Raw genomic sequence first — 20,070 nt, forward strand, 5'->3', positions numbered from 1 at the left:
AAAGCAAGCTGAAATAGAAAAAAAAATTGACTCTGCTCTGGGGAAAGACCAATAGGAGAACTGTACATGTTGAGAGGGACCCACAATCAACCTGGCAAAGATGACAGCTTCGATCATTTGAATTTTAAATTATTCAACCATATTTTCTTTTCTTTTTTTCTGTTTTATTCTGACACTAAGTTGCTTAGGGCCTTGATTCGTTGCCCAGGCTAGCCTCAAACTTGCAATCCTCCTGCCTCAGCCTCCTGAGTTGCTGGGATTTCAGGCATGCACCACCACAACAGATTTCAAGCATACTTTGAGAAAAGAAAAACCCTCAAAACACACCCAACTAAGATTGGGAAATAAAAACATTCATACTGTATTATGTACATATTAAACATAACCAAGTCTCACCCATCCTACTATTGGAGTACAGTGGGCCAAAAAACAAACTCGTTAAATGATAATGATGGGGATTAAAAAGGAGACTTTTGGGAAAAAAAAAAAAAGGAGTCTTTTGTCTAAAGACCATGGCCTACATTCCTGCAACCATGCTCCCCCGTTCAAACCGGAAATTGCTAGGATCAACTCAGACCTGCATCAACTCTGACCTACATTATAATTGAGCATGCTCTCTCACAAGGTCCTCTGGAGAAAAAAAGACAACAACATGTAGGAAGGAAGAGTTAGGTAGGTATGTTGGTTCATGGGAGGAGAATTTTAAGAAGGCAGCAGCCAGTGACCCAAGAAGAAAAAAAAGCCTTTGGATTTACCCAGAGATGGTTATTGATATTCTTCAAAATACCAGTTCAGACACTCCAACTTCTGGCCATGATGGAATAACTGATCTGAAATTAACCCTGAATGAATAGGAAAATGGACAAAACATATGAAAATATGAAACAACTGCTTTCAGACTATGGGCCACAGGTAGTGTAGTAGTGTGATGCCTGAGATAAGGCGGCTCTAAGATGGCTTTGGTTTTCTGCCTGAAAACACATGCCTGGCCACAGAGCAAGGAAGGAAATCAAGAGACTGATATTCTTTCAGTCATTTAGCTTCCAGAACTGAGAGAGAATAAATTTGTTGTAAGCCACACAGTTTGTGGTACTTTTGTTACAGCAGCCTTCTGAAACTAATACAAGCATTATAATAGGGGAATTTACTTCAGAATTGCTCTTTTCAAGTTTTGTTGTCATGGGAAGTTCTCAGCTAGGACTCTACACTGAGGAGAAACCTTGGAAGCTCTTCAAGTGCCTGCTAGGCCCACAGCCAACTTCTGAGAAACAAGCCCCTGTGGTTTGTTGTCTACTGTCTTTTGTTTCTTCCTTCCTTTTGTCCTTCCTTTCACTAATCCCACTCCTCCAGCAATATTTTTATTGATTGATTGATTGATACTGGGGATTCAACCCAGGGATGCTTTACCACTAGGCCACATTTTCAGTCCCTTTTACTTTTTAATTTTGAGACAGGGTATCACTAAGTTGCTGAGGTTCGTTTTGAATTTTCGAGCCTCCCCATTTGTTGGGATTATAGGCATGTGCCTGGCCCTCCAGCCATATCTGGTTGGAGCCAAAGTCCACTGGAAGTGAGCTAGTAGAAGGATGCCAAAAAGAGACTGGTGTCAAACTGCCTAGTACGGACACTGGAGTGGACAGTAGCAAATCCACTCAAACTGGAAATACAAATTCTAAAGAAACAAAAAATAAACAGTATCCTTATCCATGCCAAGTTTTGATTTCCGTTTTCCATGAGGCTACAGACATCTCTGGGAAGCTCTGAGACCAAGAGCATCAGTGTAACTAAGGAGGCAAGGACACCCCACACTGTCTCATTAATCCTGACAACAAATCCCACTGTCATCGGTCCTCAGCAAACTTTAAGGATCTAACTAACATTGGCTAGGTCAAAGGTACTCAGGTATGAAGGTAATATTCACAGAGATGTAATATGTATTTTCAGGGGGTAGAGGAAGCAAACTTTGCTACCACTTTCTCCTCCTTTACAGCCTGGTGGTACCACATGAAATTCCCAGTCCTCTGAAGTCTCCTTTCCTGAATGTCTTCTGGGGAGCTTAGCTTATGAGAGGCCCAGCTTTGCTCGAAGACACAATATATTCTGGGTGTGTGTGTGTGCAAAGCCAAATTTATTTTTCCCCTTAATTTCTTGTTAGATTCTTTTTATCAGACAAATAACTGGCTCATTCATGATGCAAGGGTCATACAGAAAGATAATCTAAGAGAATTTCTGTCAACTCACAAAGACACAACATGTTTCTAATCATATTAACAAGGAGTATATATTCATACTTCCTACGTGTTAGGTGTACTAAGTGACTTATATGTACATGAATCCACTTCATCTTTTTTTATTAACACATATTAATGATAAAATTAATGGATTTATTTCTTGGTAGGTTTCTTTCCCATCATGCATTGCATAAAAGATAGCCTCTTCAACAAATGGTGCTGGGAGAACTGGAAATCCATATGCAACAAGATGAAATTAATCTCTCACCATGCACAAAACTCAACTCAAAATGGATCAAGGACCTAGGAATAAAACTAGAGACCCTGTGTCTAACAGAAGAAAAAGTAGGCCCCAATCTCCATCATGTGGGATTAGGCCCAAACTTCCTTAATAATACTCCTTATAGCACAAGAATTAAAATCAAGAATCAATAAATGGGATGGATTCAAACTAAAAAGTTTCTTCTCAGCAAAAGAAACAATCTGTGAGGTGAATAGAGAGCCTACATCTTGGGAACAAAGTTTTACTCCTCACACATCAGATAGAACACTAATCTCTATGGTATATAAAGAACTCAAACACCAAAAAAAAAAAAAAAAAAAAAAAAAAAAAACAAGTAACTCAATCAAATGGTCCAAGGACTGAACAGAGACTTCTCAGAAGATGATGTATAATCAATCAACAAATATATGAAAAAATGTTCATCATCACTAGCAATTTAGAGAAATGCAAATCAAAACTACAAGATTTCATCTCACTCCAGTCAGAATGGCAGCTATTATGAATACAAACAACAATAAGTGTTGGTGAGGATGTGGGGGAAAAGGTACACTCATACACTGCTTGTGGGACTACAATTTGGTGCAGTCAATATGGAAAGCAGTATGGAGATTCCTTGGAAAATTGGGAATGGAACCACCATTTGACCCAGCTATCCCTCTCTTCAGTCTATACCCAAAGGACTTAAAAACAGCATACAACAGCAACACAGCCACATCAATGTTTATAGCAGCACAATTCACAATAGCTAAATTGTGGAACCAACCTAATTGCCTTTCAGTAGATAAATGGATAAAAAAAATGTGGCACATATACACAATGAAATATTACAGAGCAATAAAAGAGAATAACGGAACAAGACAGGGATGCCCTCTATCACCACTTCTATTCAATATAGTTCTCGAAACACTGGCCAGAGCAATTAGACAGACGAAAAAAATTAAAGGCATAAAAATTGGAAAAGAAGAACTTAAATTATCACTATTTGCAGATGACATGATTCTATACCTAGAAGACCCAAAAGGGTCTACAAAGAAACTACTAGAACTAATAAATGAATTCAGCAAAGTGGCAGGATATAAAATCAATACGCATAAATCACAGGCATTTCTGTATATCAGCGACAAAACTTCTGAAACGGAAATGAGGAAAAACACTCCATTCACAATATCCTCAAAAAAAATAAAATACTTGGGAATCAACCTAACAAAAGAGGTGAAAGATTTATACAATGAAAACTACAGAACCCTAAAGAGAGAAGTAGAAGAAGATCTTAGAAGATGGAAAAATATACCCTGTTCATGGATAGGCAGAACTAACATCATCAAAATGGCGATATTACCAAAAGTTCTCTATAGGTTTAATGCAATGCCAATCAAAATCCCAACGGCATTTCTTGTAGAAATAGAGAAAGCAATCATGAAATTCATATGGAAAAATAAAAGACCCAGAATAGCAAAAGAAATTCTAAGCAGGAAGTGTTAATCAGGCAGTATAGCGATACCAGATTTCAAACTATATTACAGAGCAATAGTGACAAAAACAGCATGGTACTGGTACCAAAACAGGCGGGTGGACCAATGGTATAGAATAGAGGACACAGAGACTAATCCACAAAGTTACAACAATCTTATATTTGATAAAGGGGCTAAAAGCATGCAATGGAGGAAGGATAGCATCTTCAACAAATGGTGTTGGGAAAACTGGAAATCCATATGCAACAAAATGAAACTGAATCCCTTTCTCTCGCCATGCACAAAAGTTAACTCAAAATGGATCAAGGAGCTTGATATCAAATCAGAGACTCTGTGTCTGATAGAAGAAAAAGTTGGCTCCGATCTACATATTGTGGGGTCGGGCTCCAAATTCCTTAATAGGACACCCATAGCACAAGAGTTAATAACAAGAATCAACAAATGGCACTTAATTAAACTTAAAAGTTTTTTCTCAGCAAGAGAAACAATAAGAGAGGTAAATAGGGAGCTTACATCCTGGGAACAAATTTTTACTCCTCACACTTCAGATAGAGCCCTAATATCCAGAGTATACAAAGAACTCAAAAAATTAGACAATAAGATAACAAATAACCCAATCAACAAATGGGCCAAGGACCTAAACAGACACTTCTCAGAGGAGGACATACAATCAATCAACAAGTACATGAAAAAATGCTCACCATCTCTAGCAGTCAGAGAAATGCAAATCAAAACCACCCTAAGATACCATCTCACTCCAGTAAGATTGGCAGCCACTATGAAGTCAAACAACAACAAGTGCTGGCGAGGATGTGGAGAAAAGGGTACTCTTGTACATTGCTGGTGGGACTGCAAATTGGTGCGGCCAATTTAGAAAGCAGTTTGGAGATTCCTGGGAAAGCTGGGAATGGAACCACCATTTGACCCTGCTATTGCCCTTCTCGGACTATTCCCTGAAGACCTTAAAAGAGCATGCTACAGGGATACTGCCACATCGATGTTCATAGCAGCACAATTCACAATAGCTAGACTGTGGAACCAACCCAGATGCCCTTCAATAGATGAATGGATAAAAAAAAATGTGGCATCTATACACAATGGAGTACTATGCAGCAATAAAAAATGACAAAATCATAGAATTTGCAGGGAAATGGATGGCACTAGAGCAGATTATGCTTAGTGAAGCTAGCCAATCCCTAAAATCAAATACCAAATGTCTTCTTTGATATAATGAGAGCAACTATGAACAGAGCAGGGAGGAAGAGTAGGAAGAAAAGAGTAACATTAAACAGAGACATGAGATGGGAGGGAAAGGGAGAGAAAAGGGAAATTGCATGGAAATGAAGGGAGACCCTCATTGCTATACAAAATTACATATAAGAGGTTGTGAGGGGAATGGGAAAATAAACAAGGAGAGAAATGAATTACAGTAGATGGGGTAGAGAGAGAAGATGGGAGGGGAGGGGAGGGGGGATAGTAGGGGATAGGAAAGGTAGCAGAATACAACAATTACTAATATGGCATTATGTAAAATTGTGGATGTGTAACCGACGTGATTCTGCAATCTGCATTTGGGGTAAAATTGGGGGTTCATAACCCACTTCAATCTAATGTATGAAATATGATATGTCAAGAGCTTTGTAATGTTGTGAACAACCAATAAAAAAATAATAATAATGTAAATTAAAAAAACTGAAAAAAAATTAAATGGGCAGGTGAGCTTCGGAGGTCCCCAGGAAACCCAGATCCCCCAGAACTTGCACTCGCTGGAAGCCTCTGAGTGCCTTCTGGTGACACGGAGCTTGTTGGAGCACATCAGGTATGTGCCTGTGAAAACCCACTGAAGGCCATATGGCACCCGCCAGCGAGGGGCCGTCCCCTGACCCTGAAGACAAATCTTCCAACAGTCTGAATTCTCCACGCTTCACTTTCAAGCCCCAAGTGCTATTTGATTGACACTCAAAGAAGCAGGGGATGGTGCGTCCACTTCCAGCATCCTCGGACCAAAGGGAAAAGGCAGCCCGTGCTGGGCCAGCGGATCGCTTGTGCTGTAGGGACACACACGTAGGCATTGGTGTCAGGATATGTGCTTCCAGCAGCCATCGCTGGGGACAGCCCTCACGTGTGGGTACCGTCACGATGGCATTGTCTAGAACAGTGCAACAGGGTCAGAGGACAGAGCCTCACCAAGCTCTGCTGGAGCTGGGTTTGCAGAAGCGTGAGGTCATCCCCACAGGAAGATGGGGACAAAGCCAGTGCAGCACCTCTGTGTCACCCCTAGAGGTCTGACCCATCAGGATGTGCCTGGGGTGTGTGCTATGACCCTGCAGATTTCAGGATGGTGAAATCCCTTGGGCATGCTGTGCAGTGACGGCTTGCACTATGAGCAGACGCCCCAGGCACAGAGGACACAGGCAACTGCCCCAAGGGGCTGTGAGCGAGTACTCAGCCACAGGGTGTTACGGAGGCTGTTTCTCAACTAGCTTAAATGGTCTTAGGAAAACTCACTCGGCCCCGTCCGAGACCAAGACTGAGATGTTGGTGCCAAAAGCTGCTTATGAAGAATGTCACTGATTTTCACAGTTGATGGTTAAAATATAAATGAATATATTACTTTACATATGTGGCTTTAAATTTACCCAAAGACCTAAATAAGTCTTAAAAATATATTTGCATATTGCATCTATCTGTCAAAAAGTTTAAATTAAATTGGCAATAAAACCTTTAAAAACCAAAAAAAAAAAAAAAGAGAGAGAATAAAATGATGGCATTTGCAGGTAAATGGATGGAGTTGGAGGAGATAATGTTAAGTTAGCTAATCCCCCAAAACCAAATGCTGAATGTTTTCTCTGATACAAGGAGGCTGATTCATAGTGGGATAGGGAGGGGGAGCATGGGAGGAATAGACAAACGCTAGATAAGGCAGAGGGGCGAGAGGGAAGGGAGGGGGCAGGGGGTTAGATATGATGTTGGGACGTGATGATGGTCATTATCCTAAGTACATGTGTGAAGATATGAATTGGTGTGAATATACTTCGTATACAACCAGAGATATGAAAATTGTGCTCTATATGTGTAATATGAATTGTAATGCATTCTGCTGTCATATATAAATTTTAAAAATTAATAATAAAAAAAGAAGAAAAAATTAATGGATTTCATTTTGACATCTCCATACATACATATATCATGCATTGGACATGTTCACCCTCATTTCTACCCTTTCTCATTCTCCCTTTTTCATCCCCTCCCTCTGCATTTTGTCCTTGTCCCTAATAGTCCCTTCTACCTTCAGGTCATCTTTATTATTATTATTATCTGCTTATTACATCTGAGAGAAAACACGAGATACTGGTCTTTCTGTGTCTGGCTTATTTTGCTTCATATGATCACTTCATCCTTACAACAACCTTATGAAGCAGGCTATTAAATTCTCATTTAATAGGCCAGAAAATTGAGTCACAGAACGGTTAGGTAAGATATCACACGGTTGCTCAAGATATCACAGTTAGTAAGTGCTAATGATTGTGACCCACACAATATGGCTTCAGAGACCTGGATTTTAACTATTATACTTTGCTGCCCAATTATTAAACCAAAATACCAGCTATTAGAAACTGCCATTATAGTGGTTGGCATTAGGGACAAGCAAGGGGTGTAGGTGGGAAGATCAAAATGAAAACAAGCAACTGTGGTGGATAATGTGAAAAGTACTATGTAGAGATTTTTTATAAGATATATAGAGTTGGGTATAGTGGCACATGCCTGTAATCCCTGTAGCCTAGGAGGCTGAGCCAGGAGAATCACAAGTTCAAAGCCAGCCTGAGCAACTTAGCGAGGCCCTAAGCAATTTAATGAGATCATATTTCTTTTTTTTAATATTTACTTTTTAGTTTTAGATGGCACAATATCTTCATTTTTATTTTTATGTGGTGCTGAGGATCGAACCCAGTGCCTCACGCATGCCAGGCGAGCGCACTATATCACTTGAGCCACATCCTGAGGCCCTGAGACCATATTTCAAAATAAAAAATAAAAAAGGGATGGGGATGTGGCTCAATGGTTAAGTGCCCTGGGTTCAATCCCCAGTACACCCCCCATCAAAGGAAAAAGACATATGGAATCAGAAAAGTATTATTAGAAATATACTTAGGCTATTAGTCTCTATTGCTATTTTATTTTATTTATTTTTATCTATTTTTGAGATCGGGTCTCACTGTGTTGCCCAGGCTGACCATGAACTCATGATCCTCCTTCCTCAGCCTCTGGAGCAGCTGGCAGTACAGGCTTGCACCACCATTCCCAGCCTTAGACTCTACAGACTTTGAGGGCTGTAGAGTAACTGATGGTCCCAGGAATAAACATAACTTGCTTTGGAATATGTCTGTATCAGTGCATGGCACCGTGTGTCTAACTCTGTCTCTGGACAGTGGGCAAGTTTATTTGGCATATGTGGAAAGAAATGCAAAGTCTTTCTTGTCACATTCTGCCTCTCCTGAGCAAAGGTCTGGTCACCCTGAAGTTCTGTCCCCAGGGCAGAAAGCAAAGAGGATTGTGTTCCTTCCCATTGCTCTTACTAATCAAGTGCCCCTGTGTGCTCCAACAAGAGGTTCTTCTTGTTGGATGAATAGATGTGTAGAGAGGCAAGAGGCCAGGACTTATGGGCTCAAGAATGTGTAAGATTTATTGGGGCTGCCGGTTAGAACACTGCTGTTTTCGTGAACTGGACCAAAATGCTCTCACAACAAGCTTTCACCAATAAAATAAATAGCCTCAGGTGTCCATCGACCTAAGAGGGCCTGCTTGTAGTTGATAGAACTGCCAAACCACTAGCTGGGAACTTGACAGATGAGTCCTTTAACTTTCAATCCAGGGTGAGAATATACACCAAAAAAGAGACTAATGCCTTTTTTTTTTTTTTTCTTGGTACAGGGGATGGAACCCAGGGCTTTTCACATGCTAGGCAAGTGCCGTATCATTGAGCTACATCCCCGGCCATTTTTATTTTTTGAGACAGGGTCTCTCTAAATTGCCCAGTCTGGCCTTGAACTTGTGATCTTCCTGCCTCAGCCTCCTGAATAGCTGGGATTACAGATGTGCACTACCATGCCCAGCAAAACAAATGCTTTTAAAAGAGCAGTACAAATTCCTATTTTCTTGACCTTTTATTAATTCAACAAATATTATTGAGTGCCTGTTCTTGGGGATTAGAATTTATCACAAAACAATGTAAAGATTTATGCCCTACTGAATGTTACACTTAACTGCAGGGAGATAGATGACTGGCAATAGACTAACATAGTGTATGCTAAGAAGTGATAAATGTTGTGGACAAAGAAAAAAGTAGAGCAGATTTAGGAGGATTCTAGGGGGCTGGGAACTAGTTGCAGTTTTAAACAGAATTGTCCGCTTAATACTCATTGAGAAGCTGATGTTTGAGCAAAGACTTAAAGATGTGGGAGAGGATTAGCCAAGTAAGCATCTGGAGAAAGATATATCAGACAAAGAAAACAGCAAGGCAGGAGTATGCCTGGTATGTTTGAAGAAGCTCACTAGAATAGAGATAGCAGGAGTAAGATGGACCCAATCATGTGGGACTTCAGCTTTTACATTATAGGACTTACTCTGAATGCGATGAGACATTATTAGAGAGTTTTGAGGAAAGGAATGACTGCTGTATTCCAATCTGATTTTATGAGAACAAGAGTGGAAGTAGGAAAACCAGACAGAAATCAATTGCTGTAGTTGGGGAAAGCTGTTAGATATATGAACCTGGAGGCCAGGGGGCCAGATCTGGGTTGAAGAAACAAATGTGGGAGTTGATGGCATACAGATGGTATTAAAGTCAAAGGCTGGGCAACATCACCAATGAAAGTGAGTATGGATAGAGAGGAGGACCAAAAACTGAGCCTTCAAGCACTCCAACTATAAGTTGGGTGTAGTGGCCCATGCCTGTGATCTTAGTGACTTGCTGAGGCATGAGGATTGCAAGTCTAAGGCCAATCTCTGCAATTTAACAAGAAGCTGTCTCAGAGTAAAAAATAGTTTAAAAGGAGCAGGGACTTACCTCAGGAGTATAATGCCCCTGGGTTCAATCCCCAATACTGCAAAACAAAACAACAGGAGTTAGAAGAAGACCAGGACACAGTGATCAGTGAGTTAAGAGGAAAACCTAAATGTCAAATTCTAGAAACCAAGTGAAAATGTCTCAAGGTGAAGATACATATCAACTGTGTCAGATGTTATTAAGAAGTTAAATAAGATGAGGATTGAAAATTGACCCTTGGCCAGGTGCATACCTAGCTAATCCTAGCTACGTGGGAGCCTAAAGCAGGAAGGTTGAAAATTTGAGGCACTTTAGGAAGATCTTTTCTCAAAATAAAAAAGACCTGGGGAAATAGCTCAGTGGAAGAGAACCACTGGGTTCAATCCCCACTACTGCGAATGAATGAATGAAGGAATAAATAAATAAATAAATAAATAAATAAATAAAATTGACCATTGAATTTAGCAATATGGATATAATTCGTGATTTTGCTAACAAAAGGTTGTTGGAGTGATAGAGGAAAATCCAGATTAAAACAGATTTAGATACAAATGTAAACCTTATAATTTATTACATGTAAATTATACCTCTATAATGTTTATTTTCAAGCTCAAAAAAGAGTGAGGTTGAAATAGGATAACTCAAACCTGGAAATAACACAAATATCCATGAACATTAGAATAGATTAAAAAACAATTATGGCATATACACTTGATGGAATTCTATAGATGAATCAGAGGTCAGCAAACTATAGTCAGAGGATCAAATCAGGCACAGGGCCTGTTTTTATAGTTTTACTGGGACACAGCCTTGGCCATTTGCTTAAGTATTATCTATGGGTGTTTTGTGGACTATAGCAACAGAGTTGAGGGGCTGTGATAGACTTTATGGCCCACAAAGCCTAAAGTATTAACTATCTGATCTTTATAGACAAAGTTCGTTAATCCCTGGACTAGTGCAATCAGAATGAGTGAACCATTGCTATTTTATAACAAAATGGATCAATTTCCCAAATATAGTGTTGAGAGAATGAAGCCAGATACAACAGAGTTTACACTGTATGAATCTATTTTTATAAAGTTCAAAAATAAAAACTAGTTTATAGCACTAGAAATTAAAACTTTAGTCCCTTGAAGATAATGACACAGGGTGAGCATCCAAGGGTGAGCTTCTGAAATGCTAATAAGGTTCTACTTCTTGACCTGGGAGCTGGTTACTAGAAATGTTCCCTTTGTGAAAATTAACTGAGTGCTTAGGATTTTGTATACACTTCTAAATATCTAAATTAAATTTATTTAAAAATGGTAAGAGAGAAAATGGAGATAGAGTTTTTTATAGCAATTGTTTCATGAAGTTTTGCTCTAAAAAGGAAGAAAGAAATGAAGGGTCATTCACAGAAGTCAAGTTAAAGAAGGATTTTGAAGCTGGTGAAATAATAAGATGTTTATATGCTGATGGAAAGAGAAAACTGAAGATTTAGAAGGGAAAGGGCAGGTTGCTGGATTGTCATCCTTGAGTAGGGGAGAGGAGACATGTTCTGGTACACAGGTGGAGGGATTGGCTTTGGAGAGGACAGCAGGGAATTCATCTATACTAACAGTGTATTTTGGATAATTGAAACCTGGCACCTCCTTTTAAACATAGGAAAGAATAATTTTTGGTTTCCAGGGAATTCCTTCATGAGAAATAATGATCATTATTCACCAAGTGATGATCCCACTAATAGTGACCACTACACAGTGATGTTTGCAGAGATCTTACTTGATACTCATCTTCTAATGAATGCAACATATTTTTTGTCCTTCAGTTGGCATGGAGCAGCTCAGAGTGATAGCTTTCAGTCCTCATGAACGTGCCAGGATTGTGACCAAAGTCTATGTTTGTTAGCTAGGGCTAACATAATAAAATGGGTCACACAACAGAAATGTTTTGTCTTACAGTTCTGGGACCTAAGTGTTTATGGATTGGTTCCTTCTGAGAGCTGCGAGGCACAAACTGTTCTATGCCTCTCTCTGGGGTCTGGTGGTTTGCTGGCAATCTTAGGTGTTCCTCAACTTGTAGATGTATCATCCTCATCTCTGCATTGATGTTCACATGGCATTCTCCCTGTTTGCATGACTATTTATATCCAAATTTCTCTGTGTGCATGTGTATTTGTGTGTGTGTGCGTGTTACTGGGGATTGTACCCAGTGGCACTCTACCACTGAACTACATCCCCAGCCCTTTCTTTTAATTTTTTTTTTTTTTTTTTTTTTTTTTTTTGAGACAGGGTCTTGCTAAATTGCTCAAGTTGCTCTTGAATTTGCAATCCTACTGCCTCAGCCTCCTGAGTAGCTGGGATTACAGGCATGCACCACCACACTGAGCTCTAAATTTTTCCTTTTTAAAAAGACACCAGTCATATTGAATTAAGGGAACACTCCACACCAATATAACTTCATCTTAACTAATCACATCCATGCACCAACACTGTTTTGAAATTATGTCACCTTCAGAGGCACTGAGGTTCAGGGCTTCAATGTGTGAATTTGGGGGAAGACATGGATTCAACCCATAACCATCTCCTACTGCCACAACTGGTTTCAGCATAAAGAGGAGTAGGTTGGGCAACTTCAGACCAGGTAGGATTTAAGGGTCCATGGGATTGAAAAGATTTTCCTTGGGTATCACTCTGATGTCTTTCCTGTCTTTTGAATCTTCATCTTTGATGTGACCTTTGGACCGGTTTTAGAAAGCAGAAACTTAAAGAATAGGAAGTAAAACTGAAAAGGTAAAGACAAAAGTGGTGTTGCAGGATGAGGTGTTCCTCCACGTCAGCCTTTTAGCCGATTTAGCCCAGAATCACATGTTGTTGAATACACATTTGTCTTTTATTTCATGAAAACAGCTGCCCCAGGCTTTGCCACTGAGATTCAGGTTCTGCACTGCATTTTAGCATGCTCTCATGTGATTCAAATGTCACACTCTCTTTTTTTATCCCTGCGATTGTGGTGGTTGGTTGAATCCAGGGACACTGTACTTCTGAGGCCACAACCCAGCCCTTTGTGTTTTTGAGTCAGAGTTTCACTATGTTGTTGAAACTGGCCTTGAACTTGCCATCCTCCTGCCTCAACCTCCCAAGTAGCGGGGATTACAGATGTGCTCATCATGCCCAGCCAGATGTCACACTTTGACAAAGACTTCCCTAGAGAGCTAAGGATTCATGGTGTAGGAAAACTGAAGTAACAAGATACTGTTTTGGAGCAAGACTGGGCCTTGATATCCAGAGAGAGTAGACAGAACCATAGAACCCCTAAGGTCAGAGCTGAAGGGCGCACAGATACCATCAAGATCACTGCCTCATTTTCTAGACAAAATAGAGTCCAGAATGGTGAAGTCAGGGCATTTTGAGTACTTAAGAGAGTAGAGAGAAGAAAAAAACAGGACTTAAATATAATAAGAGGATTACGAAGGATCAAATGAAAAGAGAGAAGAGAAATGTGAGATGCTGCCCCTTAAGCCAGTGTCTAGACTAGATAATGTCTCCTTTCTCCCTGTCAGGTCACATTGTCCTGCTTCAAGCGGAGATGACTTTCATGCTTCTGAGGCAGCCCAAGGTCCTCAAGCAGGTATGTATTCACAGGACCAAGAATAGGTCCTTTTAAAATGGTGATTTGTTCGAGTTCACTTTTTCTTATGGCGGGGGTACTATCCTTAGTATGTAAAGACAATATAAGAACCCCAAAGAACTTGCGTGTGTGATTGATCCAATTAACTAGTGATCTTCAATTAGTTGTGATTCTTCTGTAGACACAACTCATGATAATATTCTGAGTATAATAATTTATATCAGCATCGTTCTTTATTGTGCTATCACCGTCTTGACCTCATTTGGTATTCACAATAAGTTGGTAACAGAACAGGTGTCACCCTCACTGGACAGACATTTTAACGATAAAAATCTGATGATGTCCTTTCCCTGTTTATAAACCTCAGTGATTCCTCATGTGCACCCTTTGACTCATTAATTTTTCCTTAGGAACTTAACAACCTAAAAAGAAAGGGAGGCAACAAGGATGTACATAGCAGTTTTTCTCTTTAACTTCTTTTTAAAAATTTTTTTTTGACTTTATATTTTATGTGGTGCTAAGGATCAAACCCAGTGCCTCATACACACTAGGCTAGTGTTCTACCACTGAACCACAACCCCAGCCCAACACAGAGGTTTTAATCACAATATTAAAAATCTGGGCCTCTCTTGGTCTATGGAGAGATGGCCTTTATTTGTCAGCTCTGACAAATAAACTCTTGTATGTACTTCCGGAAAAAAAAAATTCTGGGGTCTGGGGATATAGCTCAGTTGGTAGAGTGCTTGCCTCGCATGCACAAGGCCCTGGGTTCAATCCCCAGCACACACATAACAACAACAACAAAAAAAATCTGGAAACAAACCAAATCCCAACAATAAAAATTAGAGCTAAGCAAACCCTGCTCAATCCATGCACTGGAATATTCTAAATAATAAGAGTCTAGTCTTCACTGAGGCATGAGTATGTGTCTAAATGTGTGTTGGATGGTAGTTTTAACTGTGGAATCAACTTAGTGGGCTAATGAACAACTAATTTCACTTCTGTCAAAATGTTCATGTATATAGTAACAAAAAGTATCTAAAAATGGCAAAGTATTTGATATTGCATGTGAATACATTCCTCTGTTTGACATTGACTATGAATTTAAATGAGAAAAACAATGCTTTTGAGATTTTCATCAAGGGGTACTCATGATATATTGTTCTGGGAAAACTAGATGTGGACTGAAAACCACCGAGTTTCAGTACAGTAGGGTGGGCTAAAGACGGGGTGACAGATGTATGTCAGGATGTCAGTGTTTAGGCCAATTTGAGTCAAAACAGGATGGGGCTGGGTACCACAGCTCATCATGGCTTGATTTGACTGCTCATCTGCTCACACGAGCACTTGGCCCATGGCTCCATCAGTGACTGCTGCCACAGCAGTTCAAGACCAGTAAGAAGTCACACAGCAAGAAAACAGAGAGGAAAACTGGTCAGACTTGATCAAGTGGAACATTAGTACATGCTGTCAAACCTACCTCTGTATGATTTCAAAGAGGTTCCAGTGGTCTTGTCATATTTGCAGTTGAATACTCAAAAGCATGGCACCAAGGCTCACAATGAATGCACACCAATGGCTGAAGTACCTGAACTTTAGTATCTATAAACATATCTTCATTAAGTCTTTTTCAAGGTTCTTCTCCAAACAACACACACACACACACACACACACACACACACACACACACACAGAATTTGCCTCTTGTTCCTTTTCAGGGAACACTGTTATCATGAACTGAATCTTCTGTAGACTTACTGTTGTACTGTGCACAGATGAAGAGTGGGTGAGGGCCAATAAAATGTTGCCCTTCTAGATTCTGTGGGTTTTCTGCCTTTGTAAGCCTGCAATTGCAAACTCGGTTTATCCTGAGTTGATCAGGCCTTAAGAAACACTGGCTTATGCCGGATGTGGTGGCACACGCCTGTAATCCTAGGAGCTCAGGACTGAGGCAGGTGGATGGCAAGTTCAAAGCCAGCCTCAGCAACTTGGAGAGGCCCTAATTAACTTAGCAAGACCCTGTCTCAAAAATAAAGAAAGAAGACTGGAGATGTGGCTCAGTGGTTAAGCACCCCTGGGTTCAATCCCTAGTGCCAAACAATAAAATAAAGAAAAACTGGCTCATGCATCCAAACTCATATGAGTAATCAGAAAAATCAACCTAATAATTTGGAATGAGAAAGGTATCTGCCAATAGGAAGAAACCAAACACAAATTAAAAGGTTGTCACTGTGAGCATAAGTTACTGGTATAGGGAAGAGACCTGGGTACTTATTAGAAATTGATCTACCCAGAATTCCCTGATTCTGCCATGTCCAGTGGTGCACTGGAAAGCTGAGGCAGGAGGATCCCAAGTTTAAAGCCAGCCTCAGTCATTTAGCAACACCTTGCCTCAAAATAAAAAATAAAAAGGGCTGGGCCTGAAGCTCAGTGGTCCAGTGCCCCTGGGTTCAATTCCTAGGCTGAAAAAATAGAAGAATTCCCTGATTCCCTTTTAATATTTGCTCCTCTGAAGGCCTGGCTCACACCTCACCTACCAGTTTTTTGTAACTTAATCACTAGGGAAAAACTAATCACTTTCTTTGCCAGGCTACCATAACTTTTATACCTCTATGATCACACCTATCACTTTGCATTCCAGTAGGTGTTCATGCCTCCCTCACTGTTCTAGTAACTATAGCGGGAATGCTCTTACCCATTTTTGTTTCCCCAGTGCCTAGTGCACAATTGGTAATGTGCATAGTTTTGCTGAATGAAGTTATTTTTCCATCTTCTCTAATGTCCTTGTTAAAATCAGATTTTATTAAGTGGATGTAGATAGATATAAAATACAAATATGAGAGAAAGGTAAAGAGGACAAATCCTGTCTTAACCAAGCATTATACCATGAGAAACCCATAAAACCCAGTTTACGGAGGCAATACCCAATGCTTTAAGTTCCCCCAACCCCAGACTTACCCGTTTTCTGCACCATTTCTATTATTCCCTGGCCTCACCTTAGGCCCTGGGGCATGCGTGCCTTAAACTACCTTCTTGTTTCAGTGAACAATCTGAGCCTCTTCCCAAGCATGTTGATTTGGATTCTCCAAAGTATCCTTTTACCCATCTTTGCTCTATCCTTGGGTGCTTTACTCCCTCCTTCTCAAAGGACCTACAGCATTGGCCTTACCTAGAATTTGTTAGAAATCTTGATCCTCATTCTCTAGGACTACTGAATCCAAATCTGCATTCTAATACAATGCCCAAGTGATCTGAATACATATTAAAGTTGGAGAAGCCTGCTTTAAATCTTTAACAGTGACCTTTGCTCCTAGCTCATGGTTTCCTCTCTCCCTTATCTCCTGTTAGTCTTAAGACATCAGTATCCATTGAATTAGTTATCTATGACTGTGTATAAAATCACCCCAAGGGGCTGGGGATATAGATCAGTTGGTAGAGTGCTTGCCTTGCATGCACAAGGCCCTGGGTTCAACCCCAGCACCACAAAAAAATAAATAAAATAAAAATAAAAATAAATCACTCCAATTTAGAAGTTTAAAACAACATACATTTATTATCTCACAGTTTCTATGAGTCAGGAATCTGAGCAAGACTTATCCTCTGACTCAGGGTTTCTCACAAAGCTGTGATCACTTCAGGCTCAACTGGGGAAGATCTACTTCCAAGCTCATGAGTGTTGGAGGGCCTCGATTGCACAGTGGCTATGGCTGGAGGCTTCCCTCAATCCTTGCCTGGTGGTAGATCTCTTACACTGGACAGCTCACAGTGTGGCAGCTGGCTCCATTAAAACGAACAAGAGAAAACAAACAGGATGGAAACCAGTTTTTTGTAACCTAATCTTGGAAGTGACAACCCATTATTTTTGCTGTTTTTTATTTTTTAGAAGTCCCTAAGCCTACCCTCAAGAAGGGAGGATTATATAGGATAGGACTAGCAGGAATGGGTATCTTTGGGGGCCAAGAGGCTGATTACCACATCTATGTTCATTTGGAACATCCAAAACTTGACTGACTAGTTTCTGCTTCAGTTACATGTTGAACCATGGCGCAAAAAGACCACCGACTCCAATTTAAACCAAATTAAAGCAAGCTTACATTGTGTACGTAAGAGAGAGCTAGCTAACAGCTGCCTCACCCAGAAAAACAGGGCCAGAGGACAGCAGCAGCTCTCTTGGAAAAAAATAAAAAGATTTTTATAGCACAAAAAGTTACAAAGGGGGGTGTCTTGGGAACTTACAGCTCACAGGGTTCTGGCAAGCATAACACAAGGGCAGATAGCAGGTTTATGATCTACATTGTTTAACATCTCAAGGTAGGGAGCAAACTCAGATTCCAACATCAAAGTTAATGAGGAGCAGCTGGGATTTCAGGGAAGGTTGTTATCTGGTCAAGGAGAGCCGGACAGGGGTAAGTTCAAAACACAGGCAAGAATCCCAAGCAAGTTTTTTTAAAACATAGAACTACAGTCTGGCCAAAAAGAAATCTTAGTATTTTACAGTAAAACAGAAATGAACTTTTCATGACTTTGTGATGAGATGGCTCCCAATCTTAAGATGGAATTAGGCTGGGTTCATCATACACACCTGCATGGCCATACCTGGGACCTCAACATCTCTTGGAATTTTAGGTTCTTCAAACTTTGGCCTTGTATGCTTGCTGTAATGGTCACAACTCTGCTGGTCTTACCTTATTGCTCCTATTGAACTTCACAGAAAACCTGACTCAACTTACCCTTTACCCCTTTCAATCTTCCTTTCTTCTTCTTTTTTTTTTTTTTTTTTGGTATTGGAGATTGAACCCAGGGGAGCTCAACCACTGAGCCATATCCCTAACCCTTTTTATTTTAAATTTTGAGACAGGGTCTCACAAAGTTGTATAGGGCTTCACTAAGTGGCTGAGGCTGGCCTCAAACTTGCAATCCTCCTGTCTCAGCCTCCCGAGCCACTGAGATGATAGGTGTGTGCCACCACAGCAGGCTTGGCCTTTTTTTTTTAATATCTTGTTAGTTGTCAATGGACCTGTATTTTATTTATTTATGTGTGGCACTAAGAATCAAACCCAGTGCCTCACACATGCTAGGCAAGTGCTCTACCACTGAGCCCAGCCCCAGCCTAGCTCAGCCTTTCTTGTATGTGGTCTGTTAGTGCCCTACCAGTCTTTCTCAAGGGTCCACACAGAGGGTTTCCTATGGTTGCCAGTTACACATGGCCTTGGGTATACCCACACTCATCTATTTGATTTGTGGGGTTGTCAATTTCCCTTCCTCCACTTTCAGGACAATCTAGCATTCATTCTCTGACTTTTCTTCCACTTCCAGGTTGATGAGTATGCCTAAAGGAAATCATAGTCATGCTGATTAGGTTCACTATAAACATATGCTAATATTCTCTAGGTACCACCTTTCTTCAGGAATGCATCCATACAGAATTTACCCAGCAACATTTCTAGAACTTTCTCATTCTCAAATCCCCCAAACCACTGCATTATCCTTGGTCCACCCTTGGCTTTCCTCCAGTCCAAGGCCATTCCCCAGTTTGGCTGTCTCCACATTAGAATGTTGTTATCTCTTCACTCATTATTTTTGTTCCTGTTGTTTCAGAGAAATAGGCAGTGAGCTGGCTGCTGTGGTGCATGCCTGTAATCCCAGCCACTCAGGAGGCTAAGACAGGAGGACCACAAATTCAAAGCCAGTGTCAGCAATTTAGTGAGGCACTAAGCAACTCAGCAAGACCCTGTCTCAAAATAGAGTATAAAATGGGCTGGGAATGTGGCTCAGTGGTTAAGCACCCCTGGGTTCAATTTCTAGTACCAAAAGGAGAGAAAGAGAGAGAGAGAGAGAGAGAGAGAGAGAGAGAGAGAGAGAGAGAGAGAGAGAGAGGATTTGAACTTTTCACCTGTCCTTTTATTTGGGGGGGGGGGTTACCAAGGATTGAACTCAGGGGCACTCAACCACTGAGCCACATCCCCAGCTCTTCACCTGTCCTTAATCATATTCCACTTCTTTGATTTTGCTCCATTCATTCCTCCATCTCTCTCTCTCTTGCCTCTTTCCCTTAATCTTATAAACAGCCCACAGTTAAAAACAATCTTGACTCATTTATCCCTCAGACTACACCTTTATCACTTTCTTTTCAACAACATATTTATTTTTATTATAATTTTCAAATATATAGAAAAGCAGAAAACCATAATAGATAGCAATATACTAGCACCAAGATATAATAATCGGCCATGCTTGCTTTCTTTTCCTGAAGTATTTTAAATTAAATTATAGACATCATGACATTTTACCAATAAGTATTTTAGAATGCATCTCTTAAACACAGTATTACAGCCAGGTGCAGTGGTGCACACCTGTAATCCCAGTGGCTCTGGAGTCTGAGGCAGGGGTATCGAAAATTCAAAGCCAGCCTCAGCAATTTAGCGAGGC

At 40.4% G+C, this 20,070-nt stretch overlaps 1 protein-coding gene across 4 annotated transcripts in view; it reads left to right on the forward strand.

The window, feature by feature from the left end:
* Nucleotides 1-20,070, forward strand: part of YEATS4 (YEATS domain containing 4) — a 108,544-nt gene that overhangs the window by 66,704 nt on the left and 21,770 nt on the right. For all 4 annotated transcript variants that reach the window (XM_081311813.1, XM_081311811.1, XM_081311809.1 and 1 more), the window contains one exon: nucleotides 13,574-13,641. In XM_081311813.1, the coding sequence (XP_081167939.1) occupies nucleotides 13,574-13,641 (68 nt within the window). The remainder of the gene's footprint in view (nucleotides 1-13,573; nucleotides 13,642-20,070) is intronic.

Source organism: Spermophilus citellus, assembly GCF_964194105.1.
Source record: "Spermophilus citellus genome assembly, chromosome: 10".
Classification (NCBI taxonomy): domain Eukaryota; kingdom Metazoa; phylum Chordata; class Mammalia; order Rodentia; family Sciuridae; genus Spermophilus; species Spermophilus citellus.